Source organism: Macaca nemestrina, chromosome 14 (genome assembly GCF_043159975.1).
Source record: "Macaca nemestrina isolate mMacNem1 chromosome 14, mMacNem.hap1, whole genome shotgun sequence".
NCBI lineage: Eukaryota > Metazoa > Chordata > Mammalia > Primates > Cercopithecidae > Macaca > Macaca nemestrina.
In genome coordinates, this window is record NC_092138.1 from 6,287,107 (window position 1) to 6,305,645 (window position 18,539).

The 18,539-nt window shown below is 40.4% G+C and overlaps 1 protein-coding gene across 1 annotated transcript in view; it reads left to right on the plus strand.

The window, feature by feature from the left end:
* Nucleotides 1-18,539, plus strand: part of LOC105498841 (serine palmitoyltransferase long chain base subunit 1) — a 74,601-nt gene that overhangs the window by 27,694 nt on the left and 28,368 nt on the right. The window contains exons 5-7 of the mRNA XM_011771193.2: nucleotides 785-857; nucleotides 8,971-9,103; nucleotides 18,203-18,332. Of these exons, the coding sequence (XP_011769495.1) occupies nucleotides 785-857; nucleotides 8,971-9,103; nucleotides 18,203-18,332 (336 nt within the window). The remainder of the gene's footprint in view (nucleotides 1-784; nucleotides 858-8,970; nucleotides 9,104-18,202; nucleotides 18,333-18,539) is intronic.

Sequence of the window (18,539 nt, forward strand, 5' to 3'; positions counted from 1 at the left end):
GACAGATAACATTACCGATTTAAGAAACTGGACGTAAAAGACAAATGCAGGCTGGGCGCGGTGGATCACTTGAGGTCAGGAGTTTAAGACCAGCCTGGCCAACATGGTGAAACCCCATCTCTACCAAAAAATGCAAAAATTAGTCAGGCATGGTGGCACATGCCTGTAGTAGTCCCAGCTACTCGGGAGGCTGGGGTGGGAGAATTTCTTGAACCCAGGAGGTGGAGGTTGCAGTGAGCCGAGATGGTGCCGCTGCACTCCAGCCTGGGCAACAGAGCAAGACTCTGTCTCCAAAAAAAAAAAAAAAAAATCAGAGTATTGGAAAGGGCTATGCAAGTTTTTCCCATTACTTTTTGTCTGACAAGAGTTGTGAGCTGGACCTAGACAGAGAGAGGCAAGAGTGTCTTATGTGGCTCAGTGTTGGGCAACAGCCACAGAACTGAACAGGCCAGACCTGGAGAATAGCTGGAGAAGGGTCTAGGAAATTGCTCTCTCTCCTATTGGGATTGTGGGCTAACAGGCATTTTCCAGGAGAGACTTGGCCCACAAATGCAGAAAAGTTAACCAGGTTTTGAGAATCAGGCTAGTATAACTTTTCCATGTTTTAAGTCATATACTCAGTCTTTACATCTGTCTTTATATTCTGTTAGAGTCGTTGTAGTTCTAAGAAAGGAAGAAAAGTAGAGGAGGGTGGAAGGAGCTCTGTGGGTTAAAAAATAGGAAATGTTCGTTTTGAACTCTTCAAGATAAATTATTAAAGTATAATTATTTTACTTCAATAAAGGCAGCAGCTTTAGCATCTCTAAAGAAGTATGGCGTGGGGACTTGTGGACCCAGAGGATTTTATGGCACATTTGGTAAGTTTTTGTTGTGTTCTCTTTCAGACTACTACTTTCAATAGTTAAGATTCGATTTTAGGCCAGGCACGGTGGTTCACATCTGTAATCCCAGCACTTTGGAGAGGCTGAGGTGGGAGGATTGTTTGAGCCCAGGAATTTGAGACCAGCATGGGCAATATAGGGAGACCCTGTCTCTAGAAAAAATAATAAAATTAGCCGGGCATGGTGGGCTCATCCTTGTGTGCATGTGTGGAGACTGCAGTGTGGGGAAACGAGGGCAGAGCAGCAGGACTCTCTATGCAGGGGAGATGGCCTCATACTTCTGCCCACAGTCCACTGATGAGAGCAGAACCCCTGCCCTGACTAGCCATGCAGGGGGCTGAGAAACAGCTCTAGGAAGAAAGTGGAGAGCAGATTGCCTGGGGTGGAGGGAGGGGGGATAAAGTGTAGTTTTTTTTCTTTCTAGAATGAAGATGAAGGATCATTGATTTCCTTGTGTATGGATAAGCCAGAAACAGGCCAACTAAATATTTGATGAGTGTATGATTTCAAATACAGTGAATTCCCTGGGAGTCGTCAAAAAAGACTCTGGCATTTTATGGTTGTTTTTATTAAGTGTATATTCTTTGCTCCTGAAAATGTTATTAAATAATTGTTCAGGCCAGGCATGGTGGCTCATGCCTAAGCACTTTGGAAGACTTAGGCGGGCGGATCACCTGAGGTCAGGAGTTCAAAACCCCCCTGGCTAACATGGTGAAACCTCGTCTCTACTAAAAATACAAAAATTAGCCGGGCATGGTGGTGGGTACCTGTAATCCCAGCTACTTGGGAGGCTGAGGTGGGAGAATCGCTTCAACCTGGGAGGCAGAGGTTGCAGTGAGCCGAGATCATGCCAGTGCACTCTAGCCTGGGCAACAGAGCGAGACTCTGTCTCTAAATAAGTAAATAATAAAATTGTTCAGATGAATTTTTTGCTGGAAATAACATTTTGGCTTATAAAAAATTGTCACAGTGTGGGGAAAGCAGACCAAGGGAAATATCTTCCATCTTCTATTCTTATTTCCATTTCTGGATCTTTTTGTAGTTTTTTACTTTAACAGTTAAGTTTTTTACTTTTGTGATTTTTTTTATGTAAGGGAGCACCTTACATTATCCCTAAGCTAGTTTGGTGATTACATTATTTGTCTTGGAAACAGATGAGGAGAATTAGTGTCCAGGAATCCTACAGCTGAAAGTGATCTTTAAAATCTTTAGTTCTAACCCTAAAATTGGAAACTGGCCAGATTTAGTGGCTCACGCCTGTAATCCTAACACTTTGGGAGGCCGAGAAGGGAGGATTGCTTGAGCCTAGGCATTTGAGACTAGCCTGGGCAATGTAGCGAGACCCTTTGTTTACAAAAAATAAAAATAAACTGGGCACTAGTGTGCACCTGTAGTCCGAGCTACACGGGTGGCTGACGCAGGAGGATCCCTTGATCCCAGGAGGTTGAGGCTGTGATGAGCTGTGTTCATACCACTGCAGTTCAGCCTGGATGACAGAGCGAGACCATCTCAAAAATAATAATAATAATAATAATATAAACCAAGTATCCTGACTTCCATTCTTGATGGCAAGTTTGAAGAAATGAGCTCGTATCAGAGCCTCCCACGTTCCTCCAGTCTAATACAAACAGGGGTTGTTTGCTTGGTTTTTAATTGGTAGGGAATTATTTTCTTGGCAGGTATTAGAAAACTAGAAAAGTCACATTTTATGGCGTTGTCAGTTGTAATCTGATGAAGGCTTTCTGTGACTGCTTACTGAGGTAAAGGAATTGTTTCTTAAAAGCCTCTCTTTCTAGTGGATTTTATTGGCTTGTGTAACCTTGGCCCCGCTTGAGTCTTGATCTGGACAAATGAGAGATTTATTGACAAGTCCAACTGTGAAAGTTTCAAATCTTCAAGGCAAGTTTTCTGAAAGCTGTGAAATATGTTGTTAAAATATCCTATTCCCCTTTCCCTTTGAATCACCTGCATAATAGCATGCTAGATGTTTCCAAACATGGGATCTTTAGATTAATGGTTTTTTAATTAATTTTCTTGATTGGGTAATTCAATACATGATAGAAACTTCAAAAAGTGTACAAAGATAGACATGAGTAATCTCCTAACCTCAGGTCCTATTTTCCTCACTGCCATCCTACCACCTAAAGACAAGCTACTGTCAGTAGTTTCTTGTTAATTCTTCCAGAGACCTTTTATCAGCATATGTGAACCACTTCCACGTATTTCTTTTTTTCCTCCATTGTTAGAAAAATGCTAGCATACCGTACACATTTTTCTGTGCCTTGCTGTTGAAGTGAGTGTGTTTTAAATTTAAACTGGGTTTGATCCTTCAGATGTCTAACTATGCAGTCAGAGGCAATGAACGCACAAGCATAGATCAGATCCTCTGTAAGCCACTTTATTGGTCACTTTAGGGTAGGATCATCCTTATCCTAAAGCTATAGGTGCAGGTTCAGACAGACTGTGGCTTCTGGACAAAGGCTGCAAGATAATTTGCAGTGGGACTGTTTTCAAACAAGACACCAAATCCACAACTTAAAGTAATGTGTAATGTTTTCTGAGTGCATTGTCCTTCAGATAAACATGGTTTTATTCATTCTTAACAGTTGCCCATGTTTACTTGTCATCGTTTTTCCTTTCTTTAAATATATGTATTGCCCATATTTGTACTTTTTAAATTTTCTGACAGGATTTTTTTCTGTGTCTTTTCTTATTCTGGAAGTAATAACTTGAATTATTACAGTTGTATTAAAATACTTTGAAATTTTAGCATTAGTTACAATTGGAGAAGCTACATGAAGTCATCTAAGGCTAAATTGTATGTCTAAAATACCGTATACATTTAAATTATTCTAAATATGTCGGGGATGTTTGCCTTTTGCACCGAGCAATAACGCAGACATGAAGCCCTGTTTCTCTCGTTTACAATTGCTTATGTATTCTTGAAGAGTTTAATTTGAAGTGTAGGATAGCTTTCCCTGGACTCCCACATGACTGCTTTTAATATTGTCTTTCTCGCCCTCCAACGTATCGCAACTAGTTTCAAAGCACACCCCTTGTAGCTTTCTTCCCAACTCGTGAAATAGTGAATGTGAATCACTTTTAAGAGTCAATTTCCTTATTAAACATTCTCTCTTGTTTACTATTTCACGGTAACATATCTGTTAAATGATTAATTCAGAAAAAGTAATGGAGCAATGACTGGATTAAGATTCATCTAGTTTTTTAAGGCTAAACATTCCCCTACCTCCTCAAGGCCAGGCGGGTAGAACTCAGCAAGTTATTAGAACAGTTGCCTTAGGACCATGTGAACTAGATTTCTTCCCACCCACTGATGTGTATTTTAGAACTCAGCAAGTGGTTTCATTGAGTCATGGAACCTTCCTTTCCTCTAAGGCCAGTGGGATCCCATTGTACTTAGGATAGTGTCTGTTGGTAAACTTTTTGTTTGTTTCTTTCTTTGTTTTTAGTACATTTAGGTCTTATTCACATGTGATTTATCCCTGGTTCCCTGGGGTCTGTTTTGCATATGTAATGATTCATTGTCTTAAACTAGGTCAAAAAACAATTGGGTGGCAAGGTTTCATTATGAGAGATAATAACATTTAATTGTGTTCTAGAGCCAGTCTAGAGTAAAAGTTGTTAATTTCAGTAGTTTATAAAAATATTTGCCTTCTTTGTTTTAGAACAGTCAACTGATCCATGACCACCTTTTTCAGTAGGAAGAACATTTGTGTTATGCACGTGCCTAATTGAAGAGACAACCTGAACAGGCTAAGTGTGAGCAACAAGGCTGTTTATTCACCCGCGTGCGAGCGAGCTGAGTCCGAAAAGGGAGTCAGCAGAGGGTGGTGAGATTGGAGATGGTTTTATAGATTAGGGGTAGGCAGTGGAAAGTTACAGTTAGGGGCCAGTTTTTGCAGGTAGGGGAAGAATGTCACAAGGTACATTATCACGAGGTTACAGAGCACAGTGTCACGAGGTTGATTGATCACATAGGATAGAGCCTGTTACAATGGTAGAATGTCACAAGGTTGGCTAATCAGCTAAGACAGGTACAAGCCGTTTTTCTTCTTTCGTGGTTTTCCTGTTGTCCCAGACTTTCTGGCTGCAGGAGACCTTCTGGATGTATATGTGTGGGTCACAGGGGTCACGATGACTTGACCATGGCACAGCCTGCTCTCAGGGGACCTTACAATTTGGTTATAAAATTCCTAGATCTGCCACTTCTTACCAGTCGTGGAAATCATGGTTTTCTCAGGTGTGAGCGGGAACAATCATTGCTTGCATGGCTTTAGAACACTTTGCTATGGATCACATAAGGTACTGCATGTGAAAACATGAAAGACATTTGGCCCTGTGTGTTCCAGTGACTACCTAAGGGCTATCATTTATACTCTTAAGAAGAAAAATTGTGCATGTCTCTAGGGATTTGTTGTGTGTGTGTGTGTGTGTGTGTGTTGTTGTTGTTGTTGTTGTTGTTGAGACGGAGTTTCACTCTTGTTGCCTAGGCTGGAGTGCAGTGGCGCGATCTTGGCTCACCGCAACCTCCGTCCCCCAGGTTCAGGCGATTCTCCTGCCTCAGCCTCCTGGGTAGCTGGGATTACAGGCATGCGCCACCACGCCCAACTAATTTTTTTTTTTTAAGTAGAAATGGGGTTTCTCCATGTTGGTCAGGCTGGTCTCAAACTCCTGACCTCAGGTGATCCGCCTGCCTCGGCCTCCCAAAGTGCTGGGATTACAGGTGTGAGCCGCCACACCTGGCCTCTAGGGATTTTTTTTTTTTAAGGACAGTATGTATGCAAAAATATGAAGGCCTTAAGAGAAAATGTAGTTTGTTTCTAAACTGTCCTAAAGTCAGCTATTTTATGGTATTTTCTCTGGAGAACAACCAGGAAGGTCATAATCTCTCCTCTTTGTAAGTGAGAAGCTGAACCAAGTGGCTCTTATGAGAAGATAGTCTCAACAATTCAGAATTCAGATAACTTAATTAGAAGATTGCCTAAAGTGTGACCAGGTTTTTACTTTTAAAATAAAACCTTTTCTTTTATTCTACAATATTAATGTAATTAAACAAACTCTTAAATAGCGTATTGCTTGTTCCATGCCAGGCAGTGTTCTGAGTGTTTTATCAGCATTAACTCATGTAGTCCTCCTGCTAACCCTTGAGGAAGGTAGGACTCTCCCCGCTATTCGACAGAGGAAGGCACCGAGGCTGCCCAGGGCTGACCCCCCCAGACCTAACTACAGTCTGAGCTCTGTGATGACGGAGGTAATGAGGCCTCCCGTCCCTGAGGTTCTGGTGAGGGAGCCAGACACCAGATCAGCAAGTGCAAGAAAGTGCTGAGGGCTGTGAGGTGTGCGGAGGCATTCTAGGACACCTTCCTCCATGGTCACTTCTCTGCCATGTTTAGTGCTAACAGTGAATTGTAGAATATAGTACTTTTGTTTTATTCTATGCAAGTCTACAGCTCCAGTTAGTGAAGTGGATCATACATACAGAAGATATGGACATCAGAAATTGAAGAAAAGTGGGTGCCCTTGTAGTTTTCCTGCTTGCTGCCTTCCGCTCCCTTGGGTTGAGAGTTTCTTCGTTGCACAAAGGAGCATCAAGAGAAGCAAGTTCTGCAGTTACCCATATTTACCTGTCACAAAACCTGCTTTGCAAGGCTGTCATCAGCTAAAACCCAGTGTCTTTTGATAGAAGGAAAAGACTAGTCTTTTTGAACTTTTGGGACTATGCTTGAACCAATAAGTCATTGATTTATTGTTGAGAGATTCTTCTTCCCACTTTATGGCAACTGTATATAAACAGTTACGAGTATACCTAATGATAGGAAGATTTGTAACATGCTGATTTTCATCAACTGGGTAACTCACTCTAAAGTCCTGAAACAGGGTCATACTCAGTTTTACAGTCTCATCATTCATCACTGAAAAGAGTCATTTAGAGCTAAGAAGTCTACAGAGTGATTTAAAATCCCTTTTGTGGTTAGCAAAAATAGTTTGTATACATAGCATGTTTTTCTTTTTGAAATGGAGATACCAAATGAAAGCAAACCATTGTGGCCCGGGTTGTCCTTCTGGCTGAACTGTGAAGGTTTGTGGCAGAAATTTTCAATTAGAAGCACCATTATAATTTGAAGGAGGCCTCCAACCTGGGAACATGAGAGGTGGCAAAGTGGTGGCACTCAGAGAACAGTAATGAGGATGAGAAGGAAGACATACCCCAGAGTAACCCATGCTCAGCTCCTTGGCTGTGTTCCTCTTTCTTGCTAGATTTTACCTGAAACCTTTTCTGATAGCATCTCTCCTAGAGGGTGGCTGGCAGACAAAAGGGATCACGACCTTGGATTTCGTGTGATCATAATGTCAGAGATCTTACACTCGAAGATCACCTGGGATATGTTCTTCTAAACTCTGTGTTGTAAAGTCCCACATTTGTTTAATATTGGTATAATGAGAAGTGTCCGTTTTATAAAATAACGATAACCAATTGGTAATGGAAATCAAATGATATTGACCATGTTAACGTACAAATAGGAAGAAGCATGCCTCATGTTTTATCACTGTTTGATAGGAGTGAAATTAATAGTTCCTTTAACAGTTCTGTAACATTCTTTAGGAAGTCTGTAAATACGCTGCCTCCTGCCAGGCCGTCAGCCCTCTCTGCTGCCCCTAGCTCAGGAATGCCCAGACCGCCTGCAGTTGCCTGTGCTTGGGTTCTCATCAGTAGGCACACCACGGCTCCCTCATCCTGGGTCTCAAAATCCAACTCTGTGGGCTCTGATTTCCCTCCTTTCTCGCATAGCGCTCTAAGACTGGAGGGGCCTGGCTTCTCTGAGCCCTCCCCACACAGGACCTGTGGTGAAACTCTGTTATCTAGTCCTCCAGGCTTGGGTCCTGCCATAGTTAAAAGAGCTAAAGGAATTTTTTTAAAAAATCCCTTTCCCTCCTTGATAATACCTCATTTTAAGACTGCTTTAAACTTTTTAAGATTCTAAACTGGCCAGTGGCCTGTTTATTCTAAGCATCACTGGTCCTCCGTCCGAGGGCGTAAAGCCTCATGGTTCAGTCTGAGAGCTAAAAGGCTGTAAGGAGGACCAGGCGCGGTGGCTCTTGCCTGTGATCCCAGCACTTTGGGAGGCGGAGGCAGGCAGATCATGAGGTCAGGAGATCAAGACCATCCTGGCTAACACGGTGAAACCCTATCTCTACTAAAAATAGAAAAAATTAGCCGGGCGTGGTGGTGGGCACCTGTAGTGCCAGCTACTCAGGAGGCTGAGGCAGGAGAATGGCGTGAACCCGAGAGGCGGAGCTTGCAGTGAGCCAGATCGTGCCACTGCACTCCAGCCTGGGCGACAGAGCGAGACTCCATCTCAAAAAAATAAAAAAAATAAAAAAGGCTGTAAGGAGCCATGATTTCAGAGGAAAATAATAATCAGTCTAATAATTATAATTTATCCTCATTATTATGTCAACATCCTTCTTATGGTGCATCTATAAAAGTACTATATTTCCTTTTGTACTATAAATTTGAATTATTATTCATTACACTTATAAGAAATTCAGACAGAATCCCAGCCCCAAAAAGTGATGGGAGGTGCCACTACTAAATGCTGACACAGATTGTTAGAGGAATGGTCACTGGAGTTCTAGTAAGTGTCACCTTCTTGATGCAAAGTATACAGAGTTCTTTTTGCTAAAATGCAAATAGACATTAATAAGTTAACATCAGACATTGGTGAGACCTCAGTGGTTTTGGTCAAGGGCAGTTAATGCAGGGAAACTTGGTAGGCCTTGAAGTCTTACAGTAGAGTGATATCAAAGCATAACCCGAAGTTGGAACTGCCCCAGTAACACATTTTGCAGATAGATGAGTAGCTGATTTAGTTCATGTATTTTAGAAGTTGTATGGGCCTGGAATTATTTTAATAGATCTTATATAATCTGTCATTTAAAAACAATTCCATTTTGGCCATAAGGTGAAAGTACTGATAATTATACTGTTTGTGTTCTTTTATTTATTCTTTAGTAGAGAAAAAGAACTATAAGACAGTTTAACCATTTAATTTTTTTACTGAAATAGATGTTCATTTGGATTTGGAAGACCGCCTGGCAAAATTTATGAAGACAGAAGAAGCCATTATATACTCATATGGATTTGCCACCATAGCCAGTGCTATTCCTGCTTACTCTAAAAGAGGGGACATTGTTTTTGTGTAAGTAACCTTTACCTAGTTTTCTAATAGCAATTCCTTTGAGATAATACTGAGGTAAATTCCTTAGAGAAATACTTCATTAGAAGTTATCTGCATAAAATAATATTGCTTTTTATTGTTTTTCAAGAAAGTCACCTCACCAAAGGTTTCAAAATTTGTGAAACCTGCACTTAAAAGATGCTTAACAGTGTCTGTAGTCATTTATCTGCCATGATAATTCTTTATTGATGTCCGGATGAGGACAGCTATCTGCCTTCTTTGTGCAGCTCTGTGGCTGTGTGTTATCCTAATCCGTGGTCACCACCTCACGTTGTCACTCAGACTGCCCGGCAAAGTCTCTCCATGTCTCATCACCCGTTCACCCCGTCTCCTGGCCTCAGCCGATCTTGCTTCCTACCTCATTAAGGATAGAGGAGCCATGACTTGGACACTTTCTTGACTACCCACGAGTAGATCTTCACACTCGCTGCCTGTCCTGAGTGCATGCTATGGAGATTTATTGTGAAGGGCAGAGGGCAGCCAAGCAAGGGCTGGCAGGCTCCAGGCAGCTGATTAAACCAGTCAGAAGCATCTGTCACCGCCCCAGGCCAAGCCCCTGTCGTCCTTTGAGTGGACTAAAATTTAGGTCTCAAATTTACTTTTATTTTCTCTTTTCCTTTTTTTCTTTTTTTTTTTTTTTTTGAGACGGAGTCTCACTTTGTCGCTGGGGCTGGAGTGCAGAGGCGCAATCTCAGCTCACTGCAACCTCCACTTCCTAACTTTAAGCAGTTCTCCGGCCTCAGTCTCCCAAGTAGCTGGGATTACAGGTGCCCGCCACCACTCCCAGCTAATTTTATGTATTATGCGTAGAGATGGGGTTTTACCATGTTGGCCAGGCTGGTCTCGAACTCCTGACCTCAGGTGATCCACCCGCCTCGGCTTCCCAAAGTGCTAGGATTGCAGGCGTGAGCCACCATTCCTGGCCTTTTTTTTCTTTCTTTCTTTTAATTTTTTTATTTTGAGACGGTCTTTCACTCTTGTCACCCAGGCTGAAGTGTAATGAAGTGATCTCGGCTCACTCCAAGCTCCACTTACTGGGTTCAAGCAATTCTCCTACCTCAGCCTCCCAAGTAGCTGGGATTACAGGTGCCTGCCACCATGCTTTGCTAATTTTTTGTATTTTTAGTAGAGATGGGGTTTCACCATGTTGGCTAGGCTGGTCTTGAACTCCTGACCTCAGGTGATTTGCCTGCCTCAGCCTCCCAAAGTGCTGGGATTACAGGCTTGAGCCACTGCGCCTGGCCTCCTCTTTTCCTTTTTAACACCATAGCCAGAGTAATCTTTTTAAAATGTAAATCCTATTATGTCACTTTTTATTTAATACAATTTAAAGCTTCTGTTGTTGCTAAAATGAAGACCCAAGTCCTTTGTATGATCTTGTGAGCTCTGCACCACTTTTTCAGGCTTATTTTGTACCATTTTCCTTATTTTGTACCAGTTTAAGCTGTAGCCTTGCCAGCCCTGTACGCTAGTGTCCTCTCACCTCGGGACCCACACACATGCTTGTTCTGACTAGAACACTGTTCCTCCTCTCCTATCCTACTTGACCTTCTCATCCTACACATACTTCTGCAGGGAAGCCATCCCACACCTCTCAGAGCAGATCAAGACCCCTGCTGCATGTCGACACAATCTTACAACCAGAGAGAATTTATTGTTCTTGTTTATCCATGCTCACACAAGCACTCAAACTGCCTCTCAAGGTCACCCTGCTTCTCAAGCCTCCCTCCCACACACAGACACACACACACACTCTGACACACACTCTGCTCTGCTCATTTGTTTCATACTTAACTATACTTTTATTTTGTAGAACTTGTAGTAGTTTATAATTTTTTATCTGTGTGGTTATTTGCTTCTGTTTCTTGCTGGGAGCCCATTACTTAGAATAGTATTTATCATTTAGTAATGGTCAATAAACACTAGTTCAGTAAATGAATGAAAGGAAGCTGAAGCTCAGAATAGGGGCCAGATAACTGTATGGTAGAGCCTGGCCTCCCTCAAGCCCTGCACTGGCCTCTTACTTACCACTCACCTTTGGAACTCTTGCTTGTGCAGCAACAGAACCTTCTATCACAATTACTACAGAGCTGACTCTACCTGGGGCTTCTGCAGTACATGTGACCCATTCCTCACTATAGCTCTACAACAGTCTAGGAGCACTACAGCAAATGTCCTGGGTCTAAGTAGTATACTAATGTGAGCATAAAAATGAATTTTTGGCACATAGTTTAAAAAATAATGTGGAAGACTCATCACTGACTGGAGCGCCATTGATTTAAACAGTGTTTCTGGGTTTTTAGTAAAAGCAGAGTTATAGACAGCTGCAGTGTCATTCAGTGTCACTTTATACACAAGAACCCCACTATAAATTCTTTTTAAGTCCAGAAAAAGTTGATGGTGCTGGTGAACTCATATGCTTCCTTTGATAAATACATTCCTTTTTTTTTTTTTTTTTTTTACTGCTAGGAAACAGGCTAAATTCTCTTCCATGTGTTATGCTCAGTGTCTTAAAACTTCTGATTCCAGTGAGTTGCTAACCTGTTTATTCTGCTACATAATTTTAAATATTCTACCTGAAATGTGTTTGAATGTATGAGTGCTGGAGGTAAACATGGTGTTTGGTAAATTTGTTTTGATAAATTTGTCAGGCATAGACACTGTCTGATGCTTCATTTCCTTCCTTTCAGTAAACAGTGTTAATGCTTTGCCAATAGTGGGTCTCAGCACAGTGGTCATTCATGGACTTAAGTCTATCCTATCACTCCTCTAAGTCTGTGTTCATGCTGCTTCACAGATCTTTTTAAAATTAAACTTTTTACATTCAGATAATTGTAGATTCAAAAGCACTTGTAAGAAATAATACAGAAATCCTAAGTGTCTTCCAGTGGGGACCTCTTGCAGAATGAACAGTTTCACAGCCAGGATATTGGCTTTGTCATTGTCAAGATGCAGAACATTTCTGTCACCACAAGGATCCTTCATGTTGCCACACCCACATTCCTCCCACCTGCCCACTCCTTAACCCCTGGCAACCACTAATCTGTTCTGTTTGTTAATTTTGTCTTTTTAAGAATGTTATACAAATGGAATCATTCAGTAGGCAACGCTTTGGGGTTGGCTTTTTTCATTTGGCGTAATTCTCTGATGGTTCATCCAAGTTGTTGCTTGTATCCAGAGTTGGTTCCTTTTGATTGATGAGTATTATTCCATGGCATGAAGGCACCACCATTATTGAAGTTACCTATTAAAGACATCTGAGTTGTTGCCAGCTTTGTGCTATTATTTTAAAAAAAAAAAAAAAAAAAAAAAGCTGCTCTAAACATTCATGTACATTCATGCTGTGTGAGCATAAGTTTTTATTTCTGTGGAATACATGCCAAGAAATGCAGTTGCTGTGTTTATAGTATTGCACAGTTTTTAAAGGAACTGCCAAACTGTTTTCCAAAGCTGATACCATTTTATGTTCCCATCAGCAATATATGAATGATCAAGGTTCTCCACGTCTTCAGAGGCATTTGATGTTGTCACTACTTTTTTAGTCAGTCTGATAGGTGTGTAGAGAAATTTATATTTTTCTGATGGCTAATGATGTTGAACATCCATTCATATGCATATTTGCCATCTCTTCAGTGAAATGTCTTTTCATGCCTTTTGTCCATTTTCTAGTTGTATGATTTGTTTTTATACTGAGTTTTGAGAGTTCTTTATACATTCTAGATCATAATTCTTTATCAGATATGTGGTTTGCAAATACAAATTTTGATGTCCACATATTCATTGATAACATATAGAGATGAAATGGATTTTTTGTGTGCTGATCTTATATCCTGCAACCTTGCCAAACTCACTTATTTAGCTCTAGGAACTGTTTTTCTAGATTGCTTAGGATTTTCCATGTAGACAGTCATCATGTCATCTGTAAATAGTTTTATTTATTTTCTGATCTACTTACTTTTTATTCCCTTTTATTGCCTTATTGCAGAGGCAAGAACTTCCAGGACTGTGGTAAGAGTAGTAAGAGAAGACATTCTTACCCTGTTCCTGATATTAGAAATCATTTACTCTTTCACCAATAAGTATAATGTTAGATGCAGATTTCTTACAATGCACTTTATTACATCCACTTTCCTGCACCTCATCCTTTTTTTCTGAGCATTTTCATTGTAAATCAATGTTGAATTTGGTTGGTCAGCTACTTTTTCTGTATTGGTTGGTATGATCATGTGATTTTTCTTTTTTAGTCTGTTAATGTGGTGGGTAACATTGATTTATTTTCAAATATTGAACCAGCCTTGCATACCTGGAATAAACACCACTTGGTTATGGGGAATAATTTTTTTTATAAAAAGCTAAATTCTATTTGCCAATCTTTTGTTAAGGATTTTGAATCTGTGTTCATGAGGGAGACTGTCCTATAATACACTTTTTTTGATACTTACTTTGGTTTTGGTCGCAGAATAACACTTCATAGAATCAACTGGGAAGTGCTCTGTCTTCTATTTTGTGGAGCTATTTGTATAGAATTATTTTTAATTATTTAATTGTTTGGTAGAATTCTCCCATGAAACCGTGTGGGCCTGGAGATTTCTTTTTTGCAAGTATCTTAAATCTGAATTCAGTTTCCTTAGTAGTTATCAGGCTGTTCAAATTATCTGTCATATTGAGTGAATTGAGGTAGTTTGTGCTTTTCAAGGAATTGGTCCATTTCCTATAAGTTGTCAGATGTATATGTGTGGTGCTGTTCATGGTATCCCCTTATTATTCTGATGTCTGCAGAGTCTATAGTTATATACCTTGTTTCACTCCTGGTATTGGTAATTTGTGCCTTTTCTCCTTTTTTTCTTTGTCGGTCTCGTTAGAGGTGTGTCCATTTTATTGATCTTTTGAAAGAATCAGCTGTTTGTTTCATTGATTTTTCTCTTGTATTTTTCTTGTCAGTTTCATTGATTGAATTCTCCTGTTATTTCCTGCCTTGTGTTCACTTTTGATTTATTTTGTTCTTTTTCTTGATTTTGAGGTAGGAGCTTAAATTATTAATTTGAAACTTTTTCTCTTTTCTTGAATGTTCATTTAGTGCTATGAATTGCCCTCTCAACGCTGCTTTAGTTGTGTCTCACAAATTTTGATGTGTTGTGTTTTCATTTGTATTTAGTTCATTTTCGTTTTAAGAAATAGGGTGTCACTGTTTTGCCCTGGTTGGCTGTGAACTCCTGGGCTCAATGGATACTTTTGCTTCAGCCTTCTGGGTAGTTGGCACTACAAGAACCCACCACTGTGCCCAGCTTAGACTTTCCCTTTGACCTAAGGATTATTTAGAAGTGTATTTTCTACTTTTCAGGTGTTTGGGGAGTTTAAATTTGTTGTAGTTTGGTTTATGGCTAATACTGTAGTCTATTTTGGAATATGTTACATGGGCACTTAAAAATGTGTATTCTGCTATTTAGTGGAGTGTTCTATAAATGTCAGGTGTTTTTGGTTGATGGTGTTTCTGGGTTCTCTCTCGGTGATTTTCTGTATAGTTCTTCTATCAGTTGTTGAGAAGGATAATGAAGTTTTCAACTGTAATTGTGGGTTTGTCTGTTTCTTCTTTCAGTTTTATTAGCTGTTGCATCTTAAATTTTTTTTTTTTTGAGATGGAGTCTCGCTCTGTCGCCCAGGCTGGAGTGCAGTGGCCGAATCTCAGCTCACTGCAAGCTCCGCCTTCCGGGTTTACGCCATTCTCCTGCCTTAGCCTCCCGAGTAGCTGGGACTACAGGCGCCTGCCACCTCGCCCGGCTAGTTTTTTGTATTTTTTTAGTAGAGACAGTGTTTCACCGTGTTAGCCAGGATGGTCTCGATCTCCTGACCTCGTGATCCGCCCGTCTCGGCCTCCCAAAGTGCTGGGATTACAGGCTTGAGCCACCGCGCCCGGCTGCATCTTAAATTTTTTAGCTTTTTTGTTTAGTGCATATTTAGGATTGCTAAGTTTTCTTGATGAATTGACCCTTTTGGCATTTCATAATGTTCTTCTCTGTCTCTGATAATTTTCTGCTTTTTGTGTATGTGCTGCCAAAGCAAACACTCTGATAATTTTCTTTGTTCCAAGGTTTACTTTGTCAGATGCCCTTTTTATTTTGTATATTATATAGTTGTGTGTATATATCTGTATTTTTTACTACCTATATTGTTATATTTGAAGTGAGTTTCTTACAGACAGCATATAGTTGGGTCATGTTATTTAATTTATTCTGCCTGCCTGTCTTTAAATCATGTATTTGTACATTTACATTTAATGTAATTATTTGATACAGTAGGGTTTAAGTCTGTTAAAACAAAGTCTGCCATTTTGTTTTTTGTTTCTTGTCTGTTCACTTACTTTGTGTTTATTTTCTCTTTTCTGCCTTTCTGTGGGCTAATCGAACATGTTTTTAGAATTTATTTTTTCTTGTATAGCTTTTTTAGTCATTACTCTGAGTATTACATTACACGTATACTACAATAGACTACTGGTGTCATCATTGTACCAATTCAAGTGTAGAAACTTTTACTTTCCTTTACATTCCTTTATTTCCCTCATTTACATTATGATTGTTTTAAATATTTCCTATACATACAGTGAGAACCACATCAGTGTTGTAATTTTTGCTTTAACTGTCCAAAATAATTTAGAAAACTCCAGAGGAGAAAAAAAAAGCCTAGTGAATTTGCCCATATTTTTTACTTACTGTGCTTCTTCCTCCTTTGATAATCTAACAGTCTTCTTTTATGGCTTTTTTCCTATTTAGAGGACTTCCTTAGGCCATATATATCTTTAGGGTAGGTCTGCTAGTGACAAATACTCTTCATTTTTCTTAACGGAGAATGTCTTGATTTCACCTTAATTACTAAAGGATATTTTTGCTGGTTATAGGATTCTGGGTTGACAGTTATTTTCTTTCAGCATTAGGAACACATTGTGATGCTTTTTTTTTCTGGTGTCTGGTTTCTGATGAAAAATCTCCCGTTATTCAAATTGTTTTTCTCTATGTGTAAGGTGTCATTTTTCTCTGGTTGCTTTCAAGATTTTTTGTGTCATTTTTTTTCAGAAGTTATCTATGATGTGCCTTGGCAACTATTGGTTTGCATTTGCTCGTTTGCATTTGCAAAGCGTCCTACTTGGCCTTCCCTGACAACACCCTAGGAGGGGTGTCGCCTTGTTAGAGCCTCTCAAGGGTCAAAGTCTAGGTTCCCTGCTCAGCTTCTTTAATCTGTAGATTGAAACCACTTGACAAATTTAGGGAGTTTTTAGCCATTATTTGTTTGAATGCTTTTTTAGCCCCATCCCCTTTCTCTTCTTCTGGAATTCCAGTGACACAAGAGTAAAAGATTACTCTTTTAGTGTAATCCCACGGTTCCCTGAGACTCTGTTCACTTCTTTCTATTCTATTTTCTTTCTGTTGTGCTCAGTGAATAATTTCTTTTTTTTTCTTTTTCTTTTTCTTTTTTTTTTTTTTGAGACAGAGTCTCGCTCTGTATCCCAGGCTGGAGTGCAGTGGCGTGATCTCGGCTCACTGTAAGCTCTGCCTCGCGGGTTCACACCATTCTCCTGCATCAGCCCCCTTGAGTAGCTGGGACTATGAGCGCCTGCCACCACACCCGGCTAATTTTTTTGTATTTTTTTTTCAGTGGAGACGGGGTTTCACCGTGTTAGCCAGGATGGTCTCGATCTCCTGACCTCGTGATCCACCCTCCTTATCCTCCCAAAGTGCTGGGATTACAGGCGTGAGCCACCGCGCCCGGCCGTCAGTGAATAATTTCTATTGCTTGTCTCAGTTCACTGATACTTCCTCTGTCTCCTTCATTCTGCTGCGAGCCCATCCACTAAGCTTCTTATTTTAGTAATTTTGTTTTTTCCGTTCTGATAGCTCCATAGGACTCTTCTTTGTATCTTCCATTTCATCACTGAGGCTTTTTATTATTTCATTTGCTTCAGGTGTCTTCATGGTGGCGCATTAAAATATTTTTATCATGGCTGCTCTAAAATTGTTGTAAGATAAGCTTGATATCTCTGTCATCTCACTATTGACACTTGTTTCATTCTACTTGATATCTTCTGGTTCTTGATGTAAGGGATATTTGATGGAGACCTAGACACTTTCATATTACGCTGCTGTAGTCCATGTCTAGTTTAAGCCATCTCTTTTATTTGGCTTTCTCTGACAGGGGAAGGGGCTGGGGGACTGCTGCCTCCTACTGCCAGGAGGAGGGACAAGTCAGGGGCCCGACTCAGCCTCCAGTGGGTTTCTTCGTTGCTGCTGGGTGATGGTAATAGTCCTGACTCTCCACTCGCCCTCCTCTGACACTGCCCAGGAGGAGATGGGGAGGGTGCCCACTACTCCTAGGTGCAGGTGGAAGTTAGGGCTCTCCATGTGTTCTTTGCTGACCCCACAGTGGGGGTGGAGGGGGTCCACTTGTTGTTATCAACTGATAGGAATAAAAGGCTCAGCGTCCTACTTGGCCTTCCCTGACAACACCCTAGGAGGGGCGTTGCCTTGTTAGAGCCTCTCAAGGGTCAATGTCTAGGTTCCCTGCTCAGCCTTTGCTGACATAGATGGGGCTGGGTACCCCTCATTTTTTTCTGTGGCGTTTGGCTACAGTAGAATAGTTATTATCTAAAAGTTTTCTGGCTAGCTGGGCTGCCAGTATTACTTCTCAGGGCAAAATAATGGTAGAGTAATGTGTCAGTCAAATCACAGATGCCACTGATCGCGAGGCACACCAGTATTTTATGTTTCTTACAAAGAGAAAAGTATGTGAATACACTGATACGTCATCCATAGTAAGATGCATGCTGATTTCAGAGAGATCAATACATAGTGAGAGTGTGCTTCTTGGAACAGATTAAGTATGGTAGTTATGTGAAAAGGACTCATGGATGAAGCGCACACAATGATGTATAAATATTCAAACATGTTTTATTTATTTGCTATGCTCGTGTTAACAATCACTGATTGGTCAGCTTACAAAAACAAGCGTTCCTTTTTGAGAATGTTGACAAGACCCTTTAAACCCAATTTGGTGGATCTCTTATCCTTGCAGAGACAGAGCTGCCTGCTTTGCTATTCAGAAAGGATTACAGGCATCCCGTAGTGACATTAAGTTATTTAAGCATAATGACATGGCTGACCTCGAGCGACTACTAAAAGAACAAGAGATCGAAGATCAAAAGGTATGATTCTTTTGAAGAAAATTATACAGTTCTTTTGTACTTTCTAACCAGCTAAATTATATATGAAATGGTAATTTGTCATGAAAACTTGCCTGTGGATCACATTTGGATATTAAGAAGGGTGTTCCTGCTTATTAAATGTACTTCATATTGGAGAGCCAAGCCTGATTGTAATTGCCTTGTCATTGCCATAATTACATATAGCAA